Below are 25,189 nucleotides of genomic sequence, written 5' to 3' on the forward strand. Positions count from 1 at the left end.
CTTGTCTTTTTCTTTGCAACAGCTTGATATAAACATTTCTAGAGTATCAAGGTTGCGGTACAGCATCTGTTTAATCCACTCAATTATCAGACAGAACAAAGATAAATTCACTCCTGAGTGTTTTCTCTGCTCAGACAAAGACATGAAAGATCAGCCTATTACTGCAGAAAGCTAGAGAACAGTTTTAACAACAGTGGTGCGTAATGAAGTCGAATGGTGAATATAATGAACTGAAGTGTGGCAGCAGGTAAGATGAGTCACACTAAAAGAAAATGGAAGACCCTAAAAGACTTTGAAGAAGCAATTAGTGGAGGTAAATTATTCATGTCAGCTAATGAGCTTGTTACAAGTGTTCCCTAATTGCGCCTCTGTTTTGCATCTAAATGTATTTGTGTTTCTGTTTCTTCTGATTCCTTTTCAACACCACATTCTCTCAGTTTTGCTGTCACACTTGGTGCTGTCTGCTTACGCAGCTCTTCATTTCCCTCTGCTCAATGTTGCGTCTTTCTCTGAGAATTTCAGTCTCAACAAACTTCTTTTCTCCAGACTTTTGTCTATCTGACCAACTGTATGTCGTATTGCCTGTCAGTCTACGCAGCACTGTTGGTTCTTTGTTATTTTTGCAGAAAGCTTGATGTGATTTTCAGTTGCACAAAGGATGGTGTCATAATGATGGGCATGCGCTTACCTGCTGTCAGTTTTGCCATTCTTTTCTTCACCGCTCTCATCATCATCATCATCTCTTCTTCACTGTGACCACCGTGGCAGTCATCATCATAACCGTCATCGTCGTCATAGAGATCATCATCGCATTCATCATCTTTTGTTATCTGTGGCTCCTTTAGTAACACCATTTTAATCATCCGGAGAGGAGAGATGAGAGAATGATAAAGTGACAGATCAAGAGAATCAGAGGAAAAATAATTCATTACCTGTCATCTTCTCATCCACCGTTCACTTGGCCATATTGGCAACATCTGTCTGCCTGCGCTCAGATGAACTCATCATAAGGAAAAAAATCTGGTGAATAATCCAAAGTTTGATCTTGAACTATGATCAAATATAAATCCCAGAATGCCTATGGAGTACCACTATCTGTTCTTCAGTTTGTCATCATCATCATATTTTTGTTAGACCCTTCTTGCCTAGTAAATGTCCTTTTAAACTGTGCCCCCAGTAATTAATACAGCTTTCTGTTATAATATAATATATTTAAGTCCCCAAGCCCAAATCAAGATAACCCAGATAATATCATTAGGGTTTTTTAGAAAGCTCCGACATAGCCACAGAAGACATTGTACAGCTTTTTTCACAGGCCAAGTAGCACTTCTCCTGACTAGTAGACTGACCTTTACTGTAAAAGTTCATCGACATCTTCTGTGCTATAAAAAAGTATCATTAAGACCTACAGAGGGTGGCCATCACATTACACTGACACTCACTCCTTCCTCTGCAATGTTTAATCCATAATTAAAGCAAAGCCATCGTCTTTTCTCTTTAAAGGTACTATGTGGAGTTTTTGACCTCTATTGGTGCTATAGAGCAATATTTGGATGTGTCCTTGTGCTATTTGTATCACGTCTTCTATCAGCTTCCATAGAAGGACACACGTGCACACCAGCAATATGAGGTTTATGTGATACAAATTTCTGCTGACACAGGGCAGTAATGCATGTAGCGCTATCAAAGGTAGCCATTCACCAATAAAAGACGAGAAGAACATAAATGCAGGCAAGTGTAAACAATGCAGGTTTCAAATGATGATTGATTACAAAGAAAAGTCCACAGAATGCCTTTAATCTGAATAAATCAGAAAAGGAGTAGTCAATGCTTTACTGCTTCTTCTCTGCTATTTATACATCCACACATGGCTAATTAAATTCAAATTGTCTTGCATTTGTTGCTGTGTCAGCTGCTACACTGGTTCATATTCATTACATCATCTCCTGTCCAGGTCATACATTTTGACAACAGCATCTGCTATCATCATCATTTCTCCATTTTCTTATTGTGAACAGTCCCATCACATCTTCATCTTTATGGTGTATAATCTCATTAGTTTCTCAGTTTTTTATGACCAATTAAATCATTACTTCCACATGATTGTCGTCTGCTCTGACTGTCACCGTCCCCATCAAGAATACACCCAAGGCTAATTTTCTCAACTGTATTATAAACGATCTATTACACCACCCAGGACTGCTTCCATCCATCACCGAATTGCTTGTCTGTCATCTCCATAACAATATCAGCTGGTTTTTAGTAGTTTTTTTCATTGCTGTTTCCTGCTTGTGGCCGGCTTTTTACCTGTCCTTGAAAACTCTCCGGTGACCTCTAAACCCCCGTTCCTCCAGGAATTAGGCCCGTAACCCACCTCTACTTGTCAGAGGTGACATCAGACTCAGTGTCAGTGGCCTGGAGCGCTCCAGCACCGCCTGCTGACCTCTTCATCCTGAGCTACAGCTCTGCCGACGGGACTGACACCTCTAAGGTGACACTAGACGGCTCCAAGACGAGGTCACTGGTCCAGGGGCTGCTGCCATCCACTCCGTACACCATCAGTCTAATCACAATACAGGGGGATGTTACCTCTGAGCCCATTACAGCATCACTCACTACAGGTGAGCTGCTTGATCTAATGGAAAAGTGGTGTCAAAGGTAACTCGGATGACAGAGATGAAGATAGATAAACATGAAAAGTTTATCACGTGGTTTGGTAGTTATGCGTAGTTCATACTACTGTTTGTCTATGCATGGTTAGCGTGCATGGATTTTTTGTGCCTGTGAACTTGAAATAAGATCATGTTTAAGCATGTAACGTTTATTAAAATTCTAGATTAATCGTTTGGTAAATAAAAATCAATGAAATCAATGAAAAATATCCATCACAATTTCCTAAAGCCCAAGGTGATGTCTTTAAATAATAATAATCAGTTGTTGAAATAACAATTTTTTGTTCGATCAACTAACCAATTAATTTGACTAATTGTTTCAGCTCTAATCATGTTGATCACATTTATGAATGGGTTGCAATGTTCTTTTTGTGGTTTATTGAGACAAGTGGCAATGGAAATGTCCCTGAATTCCATTTAGGATTAAAGAGAAAAACAGGTTGAAAATAAGAAAGAAGTATTTTTAGAAAGAAAACTGGGGAAATAGCAAGTGTGAGGTAAAGTGAGAAAGGAAAAAGCAGAAAAATGGAAATACAAAGTGGTTTTAAATGAAATATGTATTTGCAAAAATGCTGTTTGTGCATTTCATTTGCACAGAACCAAAGCAGAATGAATTTGTAATTAGAAATCTGCCTTGGGGGTTTTTCTTTTTTTTTTTTTGCCAGACTTAAGAGACACAGTTCCAAAAAGACTAGCTTGTTTTATTCTTCTGTGGTATCAGATGGCTGACGTCATTCTGTATAATGAGTCAGTGTTATTTCATGTTTATTCTAAACTCATACGCAATCGTAACATTGGGGGATATTTGAGAAACTACTAAAAAATGGTTCTCTAATAAAGACAAGGACAGAGAAGAGAAAGGCGAAAGAGGTGGAGGACAGGTGTAATGTGAGGGCTCAAACTGTTACTATAAAATTTAGTATAAGAGAAGCACTCTGCTCATGCTTTGTACTGTGTTCTGTTTTCTGTCCCTCCATTTGAATTGATTCTTTTTCTTATCGTCTTCTCTTTTATCCTCTCGCTTATTCAGTTTCTCTCCATTTCTTTTGATTAAAATATTTTTCTTCCGACTGCGCCGCAATGACCACCTTTCACACCTTTCTCTTTGTTTGTTAATATATTATACAGTATTACCGTGTAATTTTTCATTAATTGGCTTATTTTGAAAAGGAGCTCTCAGAAATATTTCTTTTGAAACAAGTGTGCTATTCATATCTGGTAAGAGAATGAATGAGAAGAGGGTAAGTATAATAACCAGCTTGAGAGAGAGACAATGGGCAAGACAGAAAAGAGAATCTCAGTCTATTTTTTTTATTTATTTATTTTACAAATTAGGACAATAGCATAATCATCAAAAGAGAAAATAAGAGATGACTGAAGACAAACAGAGAAAAGGTGAATGTCAGCATTGAACAATAGAGATTTTAACTTTGCATCAGTCCCAGAGAGACCTGCTTGCTGTCATGTGATTACTATGCCAGTTTCATATAATACCTTGGCAGCTTCAAGCACTCTCTCTCTCTCTCTCCCTCTCTCTCTCTCTCTCTCTCTCTCTCTCTCTTTACATTCATCCACATGTGATGATAAGCAGATTTTGAGGGTGAAATTGGACGGGGATTTTGAGACTGATGTAGCAAGTCAACTACCTTTAAAATAAAATCATTAAGTTAAACTCGTTCGGGGACACCACCCTGTAAACAGGGAAAATAAATTACCCAAATTAATCATTAAATTCATCAGTCTCTTAAGAAGGAATGGAATTCTTTTCATTAGATTGACCTCTGTCTTCTGCTTCAAAGAAAGACAACTTCTCACTGATAAATGATGAGATTTATTTATAGCTAAATGCCTAATAACTGAATAAATGAAATGATTGAATTGAATGATTAAATGTGAATATATGATAAAGGACACACAACAGATGAATAGCAGATCTTACGTGATGATCTTATTGGCAATAGTAAAGTGGAGTATGTGATCTGATTATTAAAACTTAAACGGTCAGACACTAACCTAACGCTAGGGCAGTTAACTTCTCTAAATGGGAATTAATTTATTTTATTCGACACCAACTCTTGATCACAGCAAAAACCATGGTTTAGTCTACTGTTTTGAAGTGCTGGCAGAGACAAGATGCTCTCGCTGACTTCCCGGCGTTGGGTGCAGGGTGAGTCTGCTGTGCAGGATCGTCGAATAATAAGGAAATAACTCTTCAGTTTAACACTGAGGCACTCAACGGCTTGTTTAAGAAAAAGGTTCAATTGTGAGTGGACTTTAGGCAAGGAAAAGAAAAATGTAAAGAAAGACGTTTAAGAAAAACTAGGATAAACTAAACGCAAACATGTTGAGCTCAAGGAGTTTGAGATGATGAGAAGATATCGGTGAAGCTGATTTTGTCAGCTAGCCAAAGTAGGCAGAGTTTTGGCTGTGGAGGAAGCGTCGAAAACTCTATTCCTTTGTTTGAAACTTTTAAATTGCTGTTCATGTTTTCCTGACTAGTGAATTTAATTTAATGTTTACATGCACTCAAACATCACTATGGCCATACAATCATGATTCGAGACATAAAAATAGCATAGTGGTTATAAAGCATTCAAAGAAAAAACATTACTAACTATTTCAGCAGATCACTCAATCATTTGACATGACATTACTAACTGTCAGAACATCAGTTCACTGCTTCTAGTAAAAGTGGCAGAAGGTTAAATGACACTTAGTTTTTTTATCTAATAAACTTTGAAAATGCAGTCAGTTTATTTGTTACAGAAATTTCTATCCATTGGTTAGTAGATGTCAATTTTGTCACATGGTAAACAAGCGGTTAACTCCCTGAATTAATATTTCACTCATTTTTCCTAGGGCTACGCTATTCATCAAGGACACACGTGCTGAGAAATGTTAGCTGGATTACTGACTCACTTGGTTAACAGAAAGAATACAAAGTGTTACTTCCTCAGAAATGCACTTTCAACTTTACGACAGACATCTGGTAGAACAGCTTATCTCAGACCACATCGGGGGTGAGAGAGGAAGCGAGAGAGGTGTTTGTTTGCATGTGTGTGAGACAGATAAGGGAGGAGAAGAGGAGGTCTGTAGACTACAGACTCTTGTTTGACTTGATTTCAGCTAAAATAAACAGAATCATTTTATTGTCTTTAAATGTTGGTATTGCTCCATTAGCATGACAATGCATATATTTCCTCTGGGGTGGAAAGTTCTTGTCTTGTCTGGCAAGTATCCAAATTGGCACCTTGGAGATATAAGAGAATATCTGGCCTGTGATTCCTCCGCAGATGTACAGTATTTCTGGTAATTTCAGTGTCCTGCTTCGATCTTGCATGTTTGAATAAGAGCGCTGATTACAGACTGCACTCTGGCTTTCCTTGAATAATTAAGTGTGCTTTTAACATGACATTTGCTAGATTTGAATTTGAAGATTTTTTTTGCCGCCCTATGTTTTAACCACAGTTATAGTAGGTGGTTTGGTTTATCAGACTGATCGTCACTCTGCCGCTATGGTCAGTTCAAACAGTGCTTTAATAGAGCTCAGCCTGAGGGCCACATTCATTTATTAACTTACACAGTGCAAATTGAATTGTGATCTTCCAGGGGGAAATAGTAAATAGCAGTAGATATCTCTGACAGAACTATTCTGTAACTTCCCAATCTGACTCTCAAAAAAAAAAAAATTTTCAGCCGTTATTCTTGGGTACCACCTTTGCCAAAGCAAACAGGATTAGTAAGATATGCATGCATGAACAATCATAACTTATATAAATGATACTATTGTATGTCATACAAGTGGAATTTAAATTAGTTCAAGACCAAGAGTTATAAATTGCCCCCTCTGCTTGTAAATAATAGCCATTGTTCTTTTCAAAGCAGGAAAGCAGGAGTGGAGCAGTTGGTTTACAAGCGCTGCCTGTTTCGCCCCTTGTCTACACCAAGAGATGGAAGTGATCTCTTAATCTCCTCCTCCTCGTTTTTGTCTTTTTCTACCCTCCTCTCTAACTTTCTTTATCCCTCTATTTTTTTTCTCTTGTAGCTAAGGACCTTTCATCATTTTAATTGCTTGCTCACATTGTTTTCACTATAACCTTTTCCATGGCAGCTTGATAGTCTCAGGAGGCACATAAAACAAATTGTCAGCAGGGGGGTGAAATCTCCTTTGAATAAGCCCTGCTCAGTCTCAATGCTAATACTGCCCATTGTGTTCTTATAGCTGGATGGAGCTAGATTTCTCCTGGAATATCTTTTGATGGTGTTTATTTATTTTCCTAATTTACATTAAAAATGCTTTCACCGACCAAGGACAGGTCTGTTAATGTAAATACAATGAAGAGGAGATTAAAAATGGACAAAGCAAAGATTACTGAAATGCTTGGGCTTTCAAGGACACTGATTCTTTTAGATTTTTATGTAAATTCCTGAACTTGCTTCATAATATACCACATAATGCCCTCCTTGTACTTCCAGGATCAGAATAAACATCATTTGAAACCTTCTGCCATGTTGTTCACTGTGGACCATTTTGATCCTTTGCTAACACCTCCCCACCCATCATCTCCCTTCTAGGCATGGACCCACCAAAAGAGATGACGGTGTCAGATGTGACCGAAGACGCAGTGACTATCTCTTGGATCAAACCACTGGCTCCATTTGAATACTATAAGCTGTCCTACCAGTCAGCAAGAGGTAGCATATTCTTTACGTACTGTAACATCTGTCTTCATTGCATTATAATAACATGGTATTTATTATATGAGAATACACGCCGGCACACTGCATTTTAATGTTACAGTTCAATGAACATGGCATTTGGTATAGCAGTCTCTCTCTGATGTAAGATATTTTGTAGCAGGGAACCGTGTTACACACCCTGTTATACCTAATTAATTGTAACATTTTATCAGTGATGTTTAATTGAATTTATTATTAAAATTCTGTATTGATTGAATATTTACTCTGTGATGCAAAACGCACACCAGTTGGCTAAGCAGTATACCCTGTACATAAAGAAATGTAAGCTCAGAGTGACGGCAACAGTTCTGATGTTGGTCTCTCTCTGGTGTGTCCTGCAGGTCGAGTGGACAGTGTGGTGATTGACAGCGATGTGACCAACTACACCTTGTCCAGCCTGTTTCCTGCTACAGAATATGAGATCAGCCTCAACGCTGTCAGAGGGAGTCAGGAGAGCAAAGTGGTCAGCACCTCTGTCTTCACAGGTAGGAGTTGATAAGGAAACATTATTAGGACTGTTTAGAACATAAAAGAAGCAAATAACAAGAACAATGCGACCAAACAAACTACACTTGCAATGATAACGGGGGGGGATTTTCAATAGCAGTTGCTCAAAGCAGTTAAGATCTTTGTTTTTCGCAAAGATGGAAGTGTCACTTTAAGGGTTAATATTTCTGTAAGTCGACTTAGAACAATCTGTGCAGCTGTGTCCATGTCATTCACACTCGTTGCCGTTTTTCTGTTGCTATTTCTCATGAATGAATGAATTGCATGAAGATGTGGTTGATGATTTTAGAGGTCTGGACCACGCTACATCAGCACAGTGCAGCAACAGAAAAACAAAATACTGTCTCAGATCTCTTCATGGGCCCTTTGTCAGTCACACAACAATGGACTGAAGCAGGTTAGAAGATAACATGCTTTGATTAGAAAAACACCTCTGTTGTATTGGCAGTAGGGGCAGTTGGTTGGGAGGCTACCTACTTACCTACTTCTGGGGTATCTTGGTTTAATGGCTAGTTATAACAACCACTGCAAGGCAAATGCACCCATTCTGTGTGCAGTGTCTTGTATTATACAGAGAGGTCAGTATAATGCAATACAATTCAACAGCACCACAAACTGCAGCCTGCAAAAAAATTATAAAGTTGAATCAACAACTCTCTAAAATAGTTTCAACTAAAACTGAACATTATAACCGTCATGAAGGTAGGATTTATTGCAGGACTGTTGTAGTAGACTGCATTAGTTTTAGCTAGCTGTACCTAATAAACTGGCAACTGAGTGTACGTATCCTGGCTAAACGATGTGATGTACTTTTGATGTGCTTTAGTAATGTACTGCTCTTGTACAATAAGAAATCACATTGCATTAAAAACCACATTCCTCACTCCTTTCCATTCCTTCAACTCTTTGATAAACGTCCTGCTGTGAGTAGGCGGCAGGGGGACACAAGTGTTGCCATGTAAAATGAATGAAGGATTCTCCTTCCTCTGCTAGACTTTTAGACCAATTGTTCTTCCCTCAACAATTTACAGCTGTGTGTTGGTGGGATGTGTGCTAAAAAGAGCAACAGACACATACACACAGACGTCAGACAAAATCTAAGGGTACAGCTGACATTGCAGGAGGTGCAGTCTTTGCTGCTGCAATAGATGAAACTGTCCACTCCAAGACCCAGTAATTGGTAACCTACTCCCAACTCCATCTCACTCTCCTCTATCTCTCTGCTTACCTCCTTCGCTTAACTCTTTATACTAGTACCTCACCTCTATCCTTCTGTATTGCTACGCCTCTCTCTGTCTCTCACAGTATCCTTGGCTCCTCCATCCTCCATCTTTCTGTCCTCTCTCTATTTCCCTTCTGCTTCATCCATTGCTTGCTTCTTTCTTTAATCTTCTCTCTCTGTGTCTCTCTCCTCCCTATTTCTTCCAGATTCGTCATTATAGGTGAGAACCCTCTAGCGCTCTTGCTTTCAGACTCTTAGCACTAAAACATAAGTTAGGAAAACATAAAACCTCACTTGCACACACACACATGCATGTAAATATGGGCACCGCTCTTCTCTGTGAAAGAATTCCACTAACGTAAGATTAACACACTCCCCCACTGCTGTATGCATAATCTTCAGTGTGTGAGAGAGGAAAAAGTGAGAGAGGATAGGAGAGAGAAGAGGAGAGCAGAAGGTGTGTTTGCATGCCAATGAGTCCTGATTCACCAGGAGCCGCCAGGTTCAAGAATCTAATGAGATAAAAGAAGCTAAAAGAGTCTCTTTCTCTCTTTCACTCTCTTTCTCATCTCTGTCTTGCTCTTCCCCTCCAATTCTTTATTATCAGCTCCCCTTTTAACAATCCCAGTGTACTTACAATGAGCAGAGCCATTGGGGCTGTAATAGCCTGAAAATAACATAACTCCAAAGTCAAGCTTGTTAGAAATGGTAAATAACATTTTCCTCACATCACACAATGCCCAACCAGGGACATTTTAATGCTGCTTTCAACAACAATACATAAACAGGGGATTTGGAAGAGTAATCCAGTGTTGCCTGGCCAAGTATGTAATGACTTGAATAACGCCGCAATTGCTACTTACTTCACTTCTGTAATCAATTATTGTCAGAGGGGATGAAGAAGCAGGGAGCCATATTTCATTTTGCTAACACAGCAGGTACTACTAATCTAAGATGAATTTGGGAGGGTTGACACTAAATGGACTATGTGAAGGCCCATTTAATGGAGGGCAAAAAACGGTGCTCATTAGCAAAGTGTCAGGATCCCTAGTAAAGTATCACTCTACCCAAAACTGAAGTTCGGAGACAGACCATTAAAGTCCTCCTTACCTGTCTAATTTTTTCTACAAGCTATCTCAAGAGAAGATCGATGAGGGAGAGTACACTTCTATTTTAAATGGATGCTTTGTTAAAATATTACCACAAAATCTAAATTTCCAGGAACCAACGCAGTTATAAATTAATAGAAACATATGGCTAAAAGGACATGTTGCCAGGAAGCTTCTTCATCCCCTCTGACAATAATTGATTACAGAAGTGAAGTAAGTAGCAATTGCGGCGTTATTCAAGTCATTACATACTTGGCCAGGCAACACTGGATTACTCTTCCAAATCTTTGGAAAAAGAAGAGATGCAAAATAGAAACTTAGAGTAAGAGAGAATATATATATATATATATATATATATATATATATATATATATATATATATATATATATATATATATATATACAATCAAAAGGAAATGGAAAAAGAGAGTGCATTTGTTTTGATCTGCTAAAACCTGTTTCTTCAGACAACAGCAAGGCTTGTTAGGCTGGACTTGTCTTTGGTGTGTAGCAGCCTGCAGTTTTCAGGTTAGCACTCTTTTGACTCTGCCACACATGTCACAGTCTCATGTCTAATTTAATGCTGCAAGAGACCACTTACATTATGATCAATTAAAGGTGCAACACCAGTCATTCAAACCAAGTGCTCTATTATTTTTTACTAATACTTAACAAAAAGGCATAGTAGTTACTAACAGGTAATGAGCAAATCTTCAACTAACTGCCAATGATTTAATAACTAACAAGTAGTTCCTGAATTACACTGAATAAAGGATTCTAATAATGCAAAGTTCTCCTGGAGCACACGCTCAGAGAAACACATTTCTCACACTTAAGAGCAGACTGTTATGTTAATGTTAATGCTAATGATTACTTCCGAGAATCTACATAACAGTCATTTACTTAATGAATCCTTCAGGTTCAGGTCCTAAATGACACAACACCAATAACTAATCATTGCCTACTGATTGGGTGTAATGATTGGTCATGTCTCACTTTTCAAATAAATGTACTAGCAAGCATTTTTACCTACACATACAGTACATTCACAATGTAGACTCAGCATTGAAAAGTGTCCCTGTAGCTTTGGCACTGCAGCTCACATGCAGCATAAAAGCAGCTGGTGCTGCAGTATCATGTTTGTGTGGCTGTGGCTGTCCCCCATTAAGTATCTGTATTGTGCCACAAACACATCCAGTGTAGCTGTGGGGTTAATATGGAGAACACACTCACACACTGATAACCTGCTTTTTTTGTACAGCGAGGCAGCAGCTTCCACAGTAAGGATGCAGAGATAGACTGGGGAGTAAAATGGCCCAGTGTATCTTACTAACAGTACTGTCTGCTGCAGTCTGGTCTACATAATGGCCACAAACACAGCACAAAGCAGACTGTTCTCATGGCCAACCCTCACAGCAGGGGTGTCCCTACAAACCATATTCAGCAAAGCAGAAATAGTCAGTTTGAAAGATTTTTCCAGATGTTTTTCAGATGTGATTTAATGTAATTAAACACATTTACCTGAAGAAAACTTGACTGTTATTTAAGCACTAACAGGGTCTGCAACAGTGCCCCTCCTAAAATGTTACTATAACCTTCCTGTGCTCAATTTTCTCCCATAAAATCAAGGCCAGAATCAAAGCTGTTAGCAGGCTTATAAGCTGTATCAACATTTATTTTGTGAGTTAGCCAAACTACAAAAACTGTTACCTAGCAAACGTGCATTGCAAACTGGTGTCTGTACACTCGGCCAAAAAGGTTTTGTTAGACCAGGAAAAGCACTCTTTCGATGTCTAAGAAGTTAGAAGGAATTGCTTAAGACCATCAGAGTGATGAGTCTGTCGGTCAATAAACAATCTTGCGTTGGCTGACTGCGCTGGAGTTGATATAATCCAGCTCAGTACATTGTACTTAGTTAGCAATGGAGTACAGACCGACAGCTAAAGCTAGCCAACATCATAGTCAGAATCACTCAGTTATACTAAGATGATCACATCAATATCTTTATCGCTTTTATCAGGATCTTTGGACATTCAAAGCTGAGCAGCAGCTTGTTCTGTCATTCTGTGAAGCTAACATTTGCTAACACTCAGCAGCCAAAGAGGAGACTGAGAGCTCTCAACATCAGTTAGATAATATCTGATACCTTCAGCTTCAATTATCAGATGTGACTTACTAGGTGCTTGTCATTAGACAACTACATAGAATTCACCACGAAATATTATTCCATCTTTGAATGTAAATAAGTCATTTTAAGTATCACAGTAATGAAGCTATCACTAAATGTGAGCTACAGTAAATTGGTCTGGTTTTCTAGATTCAGAAATACAGAATTCAGTGGCACAGTTAAACTCTGGTGAAACAAAGGGGTGTTGTTGATCACTCTATTTTGGATCCATATGATTTAATTATTACCCAAAAATGCTTTGGTTTAGAGCAATCAAAAAGTATCTAAAAGAATATGTCTAATATCAATTCTCATATTTAATAGTAGTTGTAGCATTCACCAGTTGTACAGTTTTCACAATGTTCTTTATTGCCTCCCTTGGGCATTGATCCTGTAGTAAAGTACGACTTGGCCCATTTGACCCCCTCAAAGACATCCTTGGTAAACACTACAATTAGCTTTAGAAGCTAAGAGACTAAGAACTCATCTTGACCGTTACAGTTTTTATATCAATGTGGAAGGATCATACCAGTGTTTGTGTGTGTTTTATTGTAACACTTGGTTTTTGCTCTATAGTTATTGTTCTGTGGAAACAGCGGGTTATTACTGGAAAAGGTGGCCAAATTCACATGATCATTATCTGAATGTCCAGACTTTCCTGTGTTCCTGGGTAGATTTTGGCAATATAGCATGTAAATGTAGTGCTTTTTGGCAGCTGACACTTGAGGATTAATTGTGCGAAGCTTCCCATCAGCCCCACACTATAGTCCCAGAGCAGCCTTTGTTTCTCTTTTCAAAACCTTTTCTCTTGTCCTGAATCCAAACATAATCTTTAGCACTGGGGCTTGACTTTCAGATACAGATCCGAGTGCAAGCATGACGTAGTTTGCTCAAGCCTGTGATTCACCGGTGCAATCAGGAAATGGAGAGTGATGATTGGATTATCACTGGGCCTGATGAAGGAGGATGACCTGTTTATTTTTTATTTTTTGGCCATCTCTACTACATCTCCATTGCCAATCTAATTGACTTGGCAAGCCTCCATTAAATTCACTTAAACCTTTTTGCAATTAAAGTAATGATTTTAATCAGGTTTGTTCTATCGCAGCGATACGAAAGACTCAAACTCACTTTGGCGCTAATGAGCACAATTCTTTTTTTATTCTGATGAGGGCAGGGCAATATTAATTACCTCATCTGGGCAGAGCATTGGAACACATGCGGTGCTCTGTGTTCTCCTGCCACGCTCTCTGCCGTGCCAAAATAACACGCCTGAGGAGAAATTGGGGTTGAAACACTGAGGTTAAAGGTATAATTAAATTCAAACTCAATTTTGGCATGTCCAGCACTCTGAGAATGAAATTAGGAAGCGTGTGGGGAAACAGTAGGCTCAGGAGAATATCTGAGACTTTCTACAGCCTTTTTGACTGCATAATTTCTCTTTGATGTGTGTTAGAATTGAGAAAACAGTGATCAAAATGGGAAAGAGAGTCGTTACTAATCAGTATGAATGCAAAGCTCTTCTGTGTCTGGGTTTCTATAATTATAACTCAGATGTGGGTTGAATAATGGTTTTCCATTCGAATAGTACTCTATTTAAAAATTGTTTAGATGTAATTGATATTTTTCGTCTCTTTGCAATTGTACTGCAATCCACTGTGTACAAAATGACAACCTCTTGCACATGAAAGCTATGACACAGCATAGTTTGTGTACATGGTAGAGTAGTTTTCTAAAATACCTGGGAAATGAGCCAAAAAGTTCGGACGAATTGTGTTTTTTCTGAAACAGTTTTATTTTCCTTTTGCTGGGAACAAATTGATGGGAAATGAAAGAGCGCCCAGCAGATAAGGGCAAGTCAAGAGCTTTGTTATGCGGCAAACCTTCCAGACTTTTATTATTAATAGATGTGAAGCAATTAATCGATCATAATCGATCGTCTATAAACATAAAATTAATTGGCAACTATTTTGATAATTTTTGTTTTTCAGGCAGCAGTGTTGCAATGTTGGGAAAAGCTTTTCCCTGTTTTGTATCATTTTAAATTGAACAAAAGACATTTGAAGACTTTGAATTCATTTTATAAAGAAAAACTGACAATTTTGCCAATATATTTATGCTAATGTATAGCCAACATGTCCTGCAGTGAGCGGACCTTAGTAGTTCAAGGGTGTGATCCATAGCTTTCATATTAGCCAGATGTCACTGAAAATTTCTCGGAAATGTCATGAAAACTGATTGTTGTTTTTGTCAACACATTGGGCTTATATTTTTGTTGTGTTGTAATCCTAGCGATGGACATGCCATCCGAGTTGACAGCTCTAAACATCACTCCACAAGGAGCTCTGCTGAGGTGGAATCCCCCTCTTTCCAGTGTCGACAACTACGTGCTGACCCTCACACACAACCAGGGTGAGTTGTCAAAACTGCCATCTAGAGCTTTCATTAATTAGCTGTTTATTAGACAATGAATGGATGGATGAATTAACCACCACCAAAGGACAAGAAGGAGGCTAATTAAGTCATTTGGATAAAATCATCAACTCCCTTTACTCTTTGATTTCTGGGATGTCGGGTGACGACTGCACAGTTGCAAAAATCTGAAAAATTCAGCTGATAATCTGTCTGTCTCACATCACCACCACAGTGTTCTCCTTACATTGGCTACCAGTTCATTTTACAAGAATCTGAATCACATTTTTACACATTTATTGATGCTGTCATCTGTACATGTGTCAGTGTTTCATGAAGCCCTTTGTAACCTGAAAGGCACCATAGCTTTCTTTCGTGGTGCGCAATTAAATGATTGAAATCTTATGGAGTCATAGCACTGACTGCAGTAAGATCAGACTGCTGAGTCAGAGCATAATAAACAGATTTGTTTTAGGTCATTCAGGTGCAGCGTGTGGAGATGGGACCATCAAGGTTTTCAGTGTGATCCTTCGAGGCAATATGGACCCATTTGTCTTGCTTTCAGAACTGTTCCTTATGCTTGGTTGAACTACTAAGCTTTGACACAAACACTGCAGTTTTAACACAGCAAACGTTTCTGATGCAACCCATGTCTTCGCTGTCTGACAACCATATCCAGATAGGTAAAAGATAGCCATACTGCTTGGCCCCTCAGTCAGTTTATAATTCGCTCTCTTAACCAAGTGGATGACTGCCAAGTTACAGTACGCAGGCCAGCCACAGATAGAACTTAACGCTACTTGATATACACAGCTAGAGTGCTGAAATATGAAAGTATAAAAAGTTTCAAAGGAATCATATTTTTCAAACAAACATCACCTTGTGTAGGCAGCCATTAGTCTTTGCAACGTTTTTAAACTCACCAGTCAAACATTTAACGACACTTGATCTCAACCATTATTTTCTCCCCTGACTTTTATAAACTGCCTGAGAAAATGTTATGGGAAGCATATTTCTCATTTGCACATGACCCCACTGACTAAGCCATGCCTGGAGTTACCCAGAGAAATCTGTATTATTCAGCTCTTGGAGTCAATGTGTAAATTACACTCTGACTGACTGGACGGCAGCCAGATCATCTCAGATACAGAGACAGTATCTATATGCTGGGCACACATTTGGAAACCAGCCTCGGCCAGGGTTTAGAGTAGTGCAATGTAAGTTGTGGTCAAATTCCCTTGAGTGTCAGTGTATTAAATCAAGGTCAATAAATCTCATATTTCATCGAGTATTGTCCTGCATTACAAAATACATTTTTATTGGCAACCAGGAACACCCACATAAAATCCAAGCCATCATGGTATCAGTCAATCAGACTTCTTATAAAATAGATTAATAGTGTAACATAGAAAAAATATGGTTTGTCCATATTCTCACTAGCATCACTGTCACTGTTTACAAATATGTCACAGTTGGCAAGTCAAACAAATCCAGTCTAAGGGAAATATTGGCAAGTTGATGCAGTTCTCATCATTATTACTTTAAATTAAAATACTCTCTATCGCAACAAGATCCTGAGCCATTGATACTACAGCAGTTATATTATATGTCTTTTATAGTCAATTTGAGCTCATGTTACACAATTATTTTCTTCATCAGTAATTTTTCACAGGCAATTCAGAGACAGTTTCTTATGAGTGAAAATTCAGATTGGTAATTGAATGGTAATTTATTCTTATTCACCTTATTTAAACTGGCTAGCTAGACATTAGTCATTAAAATACCTTCAAATGGAATATGCACTTAGATAAGATCAGTGATGAAGAATGTTTTCTCAGTGTTGTATTTCAGGTATATTACAGAGTATTCAGTCATGTTTTAGAGCAAAAGACATTAATATTGTGGCTCATTTTTGCAGAGTTGTCCCCAAAAGCATATTTCATATCCCTAAAAGCATAAATAATGTAGATTTCCTTCAGTGCAGGCTTTGTGATTCAAATCTGCCACTTTTCCCATGTTGAGGTGCAAGAGATACAATTTAATGTCATCTATTTCGACAAAATGTATGTATGAGATGGTGAAAATGTACTTAACATATAAATATATGTGTGTTTTACTTCTGTTTTCTAGTGACAGCTGATACTTTCCTTGTGGAAGGCAACAAGCAGGAGCACCAGCTGTCCAACCTTAAGCCAAGCACCACCTACTCTGTAGCCCTCTACGCCACCAAAGGACCCCTCACCAGCGGCACCGTCATCACCAACCTCCAAACACGTATGTACTCATTTTATTCAGCTGGTGTCAGTACAGTGGGCGGCACAGTGACTCAGCGGTTAGCACTGTCACCTCACAGCAGGAGGGTTTCCTCTGGGTGCTCGGTTTCATTCGCATCAAAAAAAAAGCATGTTAATTAGGAATTCTCCTGCCATTGTCCTTGACCAAGGGCAGCGGATGATTTCATTAGCAAGTTTTTTTGGAAGTATTGAGCATACGACTACAGGGCTTGACATTAAGCACCCAACCCCCGTTTCAGCTGGGAGATGTGTGCGAGCAGGTTTATGTAAATAAATAAAAAATACAACCGTACGCCTTCTGAATTCAAGTTTCTCTCTTTCACTGAAGACCAGCTTAATTGCCTTGTTAACTCATCAAAAGACACTTAATTCAAACTCGACAGAAAAAACATAAAACTCACCAAAATCGTCTTGGTTAGTCTTTCCACTGTTCCAACAATCACCAGCTCTGGTTTGGTCGAAATAAACCCTTAATTCACTGAGTTCGATGTGAAAAGAAACAGCCGTTTTATGCTCTCCTCAAAGCCACCAGACTCCATTGAAGAAACGGTAATTTTACCTTGCTGATCGTTGTAGAACACACTTCATTCAAACTCAACAGAAACAAAATAAAACTCACCAAAACTGTCTTGGTTAGTCTTTCCGCTGTTCTAACAATCACCAACTCTGATTTGGTTGAAATAAACCCTTAATTCACCGAGTTAGATGTGAAAATATTCTGGCTCTACAATCTGTTTCCCCGCTGCCTCTCTCTGCTGTTGTTGGCCTTTTTGTGCTACTGGGTTAGCTCGCTGAACAAGTCGCTGAGCAGTGGCTCTCACTCGTTCTTCGGAGGCAAACAAATTAGCAACAATAACTGTTTTTAACACGGAAAAATGGATAAAGATATCACAAGCGTAAATGTCGAGCCCTGTGAGACTTGGATTATACTGCACGAGTTGTGTGAGAGTTTTTAAATGGATGTTTTGATATAGTTTTGCTATTTTAAAAACGGGAGCGCCATCAACTTCAGCAAGTCTGAATAGCGTGTTTTGGATTCATTCTACGCTCACGTGGAGGCACTGGCATGTGAGGAAAAAAAATTCTTCAGGAATTCAAGGCAACATGGGGTGAGTAATTGATATACAAATAATTTTGGGGGTGAAGTGCTCCTTTAGGTTAGTTAGCATGCGACAATGACACCAACTCAGCTGAGAATTGGCTCAGATTGTTTGCGTCACTGTTTTTTGCGATCAGTGTTTTGAAAGCATTAATCCCGATCACATATTTTTATTGAATATGGGCCGATAATGATCGGCAGCTGATCGATCTGGGCACCTCTAGTGTTAATTAATTCCCCTAGCTATAACAACAAATAATTTCTCCAGTACTGCCTGTGTCGTGACAATATCACAATAGACATTAGGTCACTGATTAGATTCAGAGGTGCGGGGGTGTTTATCTGAGTGCCTTGCTGCTTGCTCCAGGGGATGGGTCTAATTGCTGGTGTTTGAGACTATGCACTGCATGCTTTATTGGTGATGTTTCAGGTGATAAACATAGTTTGTGGTATTTACTGTCTTTGTTAGCGCCAGTTTTCGACCAATTTGTTTTGTGTCCAACTTTAGAGTAAGTAGCCTGTAGCCCATTTGTTACACTTTCATCCACTTCATGGCCAAACAAGGCTTTAAGTAACAAAGTTTCACAACATCACCCACATCTTGTTACCTCGTTTATCCACAACAGCTCTTTATGTTTAAGGTTGTCACTTTCTGTGTCGACACGATGAAGTCTCCTCTGAAGGAGCCCGCATTTCTCTCGTCTAACAATTCAACTTTTGATACCAAAACAGTAGCATGTGGTGTGTTTTGCTAACTCAACCAACCCTACTGTGCCTGTTTGGGAAGAGGGCTGTCTGTTCCTAAAAGAATGACATATAATTGCTTAGAAATAACTTAGTCACATATGCCACAAGGGTCAGTATCTTGCTAGAGACTTTGACATGGTCAAAGACACAAGCCGTCAGGAGGATTAAACTTGTGAACTCTCTGTTCAACTTTTGCGTGCTTCACCTCTCTAATTATATTCACCTTCATTGTGAGGAAAGTTAGGGGTGAAGGAATTGTTCCAGTTTAGCTGAGTTGCAGCTCTGTAAACTTAGTTTTTTCTACAGTTCTTGCAGAAAAAACCCCCAAAACTTTTCAGTCAGCAGAGGAGTTCATATTCCCCAAGGAGTACCAGAGCTAGCTGTCCTGCACTGCAGAAGAGATAAACTACTCGAAACAGAAACAAACTCTGGGCTGCAGAGACTTCAAAACATAAATGGGGCTCAGGAAAATTAGGTGTACCCACAACCATGTCAATGCTGTACATGCATATAGTAACTCATACATAAACAAATGTTCTTGGCAGTTTAAGGTGATTCTAATTTGGAAACAGATGCTCTGCCTAGTACGTCATGTACCTCAGCTTCTCCAGAGAACAAAAAAAAAACATGCACCCTGGTAAGACTCTCTCATATAAAAAGAATTTGGGAAATTGCTGTGATGTAGGCTGCACCATGGAGCGAGCAAAGAGGACAAGGATTTTGTTTTGCTTTGAAAGCCATGTCTTATTGAATCAAACAAACGGTTGGGTGCTCTCCTCCTCTGAGTGGAATAGACTAAATTTATTCTTGCTATGATCAAATTCCTCCATACAAGAGGAGGGACATCTGCAGGAGCTCCCTGAATTATACCAATATTATTAAAATATATTCTGTAATTACAGAACAAACGTGTTGTACACAGCTGAATCTGGTCATCAATGCTGGTGTCTCAGCCTTTACAGTATTTCTCTCTTCTACTATGTATTTTTATGTTGTCCAAGAATATAGCCTTCAAATAGGATAACATTGATATTTTATAGTTGTATTCAATGATATTGCTCTTCAAAGCTTTACCTCATTTCACTAAGGCGGGGGCGCCTTAGTCAACCCCAAATTCAGAGGGATCTTCCCCTGTTGTTAATTAAACTTCCTAATTGAAATCTTAAAGCCTGTTTCAGTTCCGCTCACACAGCTTGATTTCTCAGGCTGTTCCGCTCCAGTGGAAAATGTCACATTGTGAACCGCTGTGAGAGAGGACGAGACCATTGATTGGTTTGGTCAACTACTCCGGCTATGAGTCTGCCATGTCTCCACATGTCTGCTGCTCTGCTCCTATCGGCCTCTCACTCTTTGAGTCTCAGTTTGCTCCTCTGTCTGTCTAATTAGCCACAGAGTTAGGAATTACTGGTCATCAATGCATTCATAGACAGTATAAATGCATATTTAGAAGGACATGAGAGTAGCTCAATGACTGTGTCTGTAAACATTTATCCATCTTGAATAATGGTCAAGTCTATTTATTTATAGAGCACATTTAAAAAATGAGTGGATGCAGATAGAATGCCATCTGAATTAAGGAGGGGGATTTTAAGACTGCTGAATGCGCTTTTCGGCACTCCCAGTAGTCTTGAGTTGTTGAGACTGGTGGTAAGGTTGGAAATAAGTGGTTGAAAGACAAAAGTATTCCGGAGAGCAAGTGAGCCTAAATCAACAAAACATACAACAACATAACCAATCTTACCCACCCTCCTTGTCTCCAACACAGACCAACTTTCTTACAAGGCTATTTCGGTTTCTCACCCAGCAGCATGATAATTGAATATTATCATTTATTGGAAAATGCCTCCATATGTATTTGTGTACAGTTTTCTATCTCTGCATCTCTTTTTTTGCTGTTAGTGGTTTCTTAACAAACTAAAGGATGACATCTGGAAAGGAGTTGTTAACTGTGAGTAATTTTTTTCTGGTCCATGTATTGTACAACACCTGTGCAAATGTAATGTAAAGGTATGATGTACAAAAGGTGAAGGGTCAGTGAAAGTTCTTGCTGTCAGGTTTTGACTTTTCTTACTCATTTTAGGGAAGCATGGTTTCTCCACATTCTCCACATGAATGCTGAACACAGCACAGGGAGAGGAGGAGAAAAAGGGATGAGTCTAGCTCATATCAAAATGTGGCCACGACTGCCTCAGCCATTCAGTCTTATTTTTTTTTTTTTTTTTTTTTTTGGAGGGGGGCGGAGTTTCTTTGTTGATTCCCGAGCCTCTTAACCACAGCTGAGAGTTGTTTTGTTGTCTGGCCTCCATGCCTCAAGAGTTCAACACAGAGTAAGACAGCTCGCCAAAGGCTGATATTTAAGCTATAGGGCTGGAAAAAAAGGGATTTTGCTACGGGTGTCTCTATAAGCCTGTAGGCTGCAGCACCGGGACTTTTTTCCCTCAGATGTGTTTGAGCCCACTTGCTGAGAAGTGCTTGGCAAGTTTTTGAAGCAGCAGAGATCCTTGCTGCGGGCAGCTTCACTGAGCTCTGGCTGATAGTTGTTCACCAAATGCTGAGAGTGCTGCAATTACAGAAACATAATCTTCATTCTTCAGGCAATTGAGGCGTCTTTGACGGTTTAATGTACTTTTAAAACTTGTGTCCCCATAAAATCTGTGCTGTTAATTGTTTTATGGTAAAATGTTTGGAACTCCTCCAACTATATTAAAATATCCCTTATAGTATATTAATTATAGTATTTATAGTATAAAGTGTGTAGAGTTATATGCTACTTCTGTTACTTTAACTACCAAAGCTTTACATTTTCTATTGTTATTGGAATGACATATTAGGTGGGGGGATGCCTGAGGGTCGGGGACAGAGGGGTGAGAGGGATGGATATCGAGGGGTGGGATGAAATAAGGATCAAGCATTAGGGGATGAACTGATGGTCGAATGGTATCGATGATGGGTGTTGGCTGGAAGGTTTCACAAGAGGAACCCAGGGAGTGGGTGTGGGCAATATCTGGATTAAACAGCGTAGCTTCATTGCGCCCCCTGTGGTTCATGCAATAAGAAAGATGGAGGAGGAGAGAAAGCAGGAAAGGGGGTTTTGGGGGGTAAGGATGTGAGAACTGAGACCGGAGAGGAAGGCGTTAGACACACCTACTTAAATAGGTGTGGTCTTTGTTCTTGAACATGACTTACAGTCTATTAACTCCATGAGACTGGTACCCACAGCTGAGAAGTGGTTGAAGAAGTCTTGTCATTCAAAAGCTCCCTAGACAGAAATCAGCCCCATACCCTGTAGGAAAAATTCAACAAACTGTGTTGTCTGAGCAAAGCTTTGTAACCAGCATTAAAGATGGCTTGTCTGGCTCGTTTTGGTTTGTAAATATTGTCCATGATGTTCAACTGTCCAACTGAGATCACATTTAGTCATCCCTTTTTGTATTAAAAATAATGTCAACATGTTTTTTAAATGTATCGTTTACAGTTTTTTATTATTAAAAGGAAGAAAAAAGGTCTTTGGGGAAATGCTCCTTTTCGTCTCACCCGGCTGGAGGGGCGTGTCCCTGTCTATGTTTGATTGACAGCAGCTGGCAGGTTGCCAGAGTGCTGGTAATACACCGTAGGGAACGAGAGACCAAGTAAACAAACTTGCGCTGTAGCCAACATGTCATGTGCAGACAGCGTGTTGTCAGTGGTATTTAAGAGTCAGGACCACATTAACATCTTTGTTTGTTTGGTCGCTTGTTCAGAATCAGAATCAGAAATACTTTATTGATCCCCGAGGGGAAACTCTTTTGTTACAGCAGCTCACTATCACGTCAGTGCACACAGGAATGCAAGCTAAGGTGCAGGACAAGATGTGTGTTCATGCTAGGAAGTTAGATAAGATGGAAACTTTAGCAGGAAAGCTAATATGGTTGTTGTTCAAATGCTCTATGTTCCGTTGAATTATTGCAATAACATGGGGACGTTATCACGAAACCCAACAATATAAAATATAAATTTCTACCTTTTGGTTTCTGATTTTTTTTCTCAAAGGAGAACACGGGACAAGTGATTTACAGAGCACATATGTATGCTGTAGCAGACAAAAAAGGGCAATTTAATTGTACTTCAAAGATAGTGTTTTTACATTATTATCCAAGTAGCATTTGGTTAAATTTGACTTCATAAAAACAAATGAATTACCCACACATTATTCAAGCAGAATCATTCACTTGCAAATCGGCATAGAGATGTGATATCCACTCCAAAAGAATAACTTCCTCCCTCTTGTCTCCCTACAACAAACAAATTGCTGCTGCCCATGCTGCCCTTCCCATCTGCTTCTCTATGTGTGTGTGTGTGTGTGTGTGTGTTTACTTTTTTTCCTCTTGCATTGTTTACACCATGTGTTAATGAGACATTAGATGTGGCCAAACCTATTCATCTCAATCCCATTGTTCAGAACTTTGCTTTTGGTGATAGAGCTTCAGAGCTGCCAGGAACTTAGACGACACCTGCTCACCTGCTCAAAGGTTTAATGCAAAGGAGAGAAAGGACAAGGAGATGGATTTAATTGGAGAATGAAGAGAAAGAAAGAATAAAGACAGGTAAAATGATGGTGATTGCAGGCCCTCCATTTCTATGAATTGAAAACTCCCCTTCCGCCTCTTCCTTTTCTCATCTATCCCCCATGCGCACACGATGCAGCAACAGTGTTCATCAATCCGAGGGGAGCACAAGAACAAAAGATAAACTCTGTTCACTTTCTGGCACATTGAGATAGAGTGGCAGCCTGTCAGATAAGGAGGAAAGGAGGAGCTGAACAAAGGATGAGAAGAGGAACAGAAGAGAAAAACAGAAGCACAAATGGAGATAAGAAGGATAGTGAAGGAGATGAAGACCCCAAGTTGATGTGGGAAAAGCAGAAATGAGATGCAGAAGAGGTCAATAAAGACGAGAAGGTGCAGGAGAGGAGGAGATTGGCACGTCATAGTGGATTTTAGCACAATCTGTGTTTATCTCGAACTGACTACTCAGCCTCTCAAAACACTCTTTGTTCCCTCATTTCTTTCTCTCTCTCTCTTTCAATCCCTGTGTCACACAATGTGGATCCTGTCTATCACTGTCTCAGAGAGAAAGCACCCCACATCTTTCAGGAGGTTATCAAGGCGGGTACATGCTGTTAATTACTGAGCTGTCATTGATCTTTCCATATGTGCGCGCACACAAGGATTTAAACGAGAAGAGCATGTGTGGAGTTGATGTTGTGAATTTTCTTTGTGTGTGCAGAGTTGTGTGAGTTCTGGGTTCAATTTAGGGTTAGATATTTAGCTAACAGTTAAGCCTTTGGCCCCTCAATTCCTCAGGAGAAGTTAAAAGTTCAGGCTGTTTTTAGAAGCCCATGTTTGTTTCACTATATAGTGTTGAATGGAAGAAAAACAAAATAGAGAAAAGCCAGAGAGTCAAACAGAGGGAATCACAGAAAGAGACAGCCATGTAGTAGATATCTTTATCTCATATTCACAGCGGTGACGTCGGATTGCAGAGCACACAAAGCGCAGCGCTTCATTTGTTTCAGCGCCCCCGCCTCCTTTACACAAAGCGTTGTTCGGTGACTGGCTGATGATGTGCCCCAGAGTCATGATGTAACTCCAGGAAACTGATTTTCAAAATAGAAGGTCGTCTATTTTCTATCACACACTAAAATCAGGTTACAGCGTGTCAGTGCTTCTGCTACTATATCGGAAGATCAGATATTGACTCAAAAAGGATGATGTAAGGTGGGGAAATTAAGGTGAGTCTCCTTGTGATGTGGTTAAAGTATCAACAAAGGCACTATAATCAGGCCTTGTTTAAAGCTGGGCAGGGACCAAGAATATACTTGGATGGTGTGATGTAATGTGCGGTAAAACTTGGGTGGGCTTGCTGATAAAGGGCTTAAATGCTTTTGAGGCTGTGATACTCTGTGACTAAACATGGAAAAGTGTCTTGCTGCTCTTCTCACTGCGTCCTGTGGGGATTAAGGATTACTGAAGATTGGAGATTTTACCCACGTCATGGAATACATTTACAGTATATGTGCAAGAATGTCCCATTGTTAATCTGTAGTTTTTACATTTTTTGAGTATTTTCTTATGATTTACCTGTGCTTTCTCTTTCCTATCTTTTCTTTTAATGGCTTAGAAAGTCGAAATGATCAGCTTTTTTCCCATAGTAATATTTAAAATAAGTTTTGTTTCATGGC

At 39.3% G+C, this 25,189-nt stretch overlaps 1 protein-coding gene across 8 annotated transcripts in view; it reads left to right on the forward strand.

Annotated features, from left to right (window-relative positions):
* tnr (tenascin R (restrictin, janusin)) overlaps positions 1 to 25,189 on the forward strand; it is a 177,106-nt gene that overhangs the window by 129,584 nt on the left and 22,333 nt on the right. For 7 of the 8 annotated variants that reach the window (XM_044219951.1, XM_044219952.1, XM_044219950.1 and 4 more), the window contains 5 exons: positions 2,355 to 2,621; positions 7,248 to 7,367; positions 7,754 to 7,897; positions 14,710 to 14,829; positions 16,960 to 17,103. In XM_044219951.1, coding sequence (XP_044075886.1) covers positions 2,355 to 2,621; positions 7,248 to 7,367; positions 7,754 to 7,897; positions 14,710 to 14,829; positions 16,960 to 17,103 — 795 coding nt within the window. The remainder of the gene's footprint in view (positions 1 to 2,354; positions 2,622 to 7,247; positions 7,368 to 7,753; positions 7,898 to 14,709; positions 14,830 to 16,959; positions 17,104 to 25,189) is intronic. The other variant, XM_044219956.1, reaches the window with a different exon arrangement.

Source organism: Siniperca chuatsi, linkage group LG13 (genome assembly GCF_020085105.1).
Source record: "Siniperca chuatsi isolate FFG_IHB_CAS linkage group LG13, ASM2008510v1, whole genome shotgun sequence".
NCBI lineage: Eukaryota > Metazoa > Chordata > Actinopteri > Centrarchiformes > Sinipercidae > Siniperca > Siniperca chuatsi.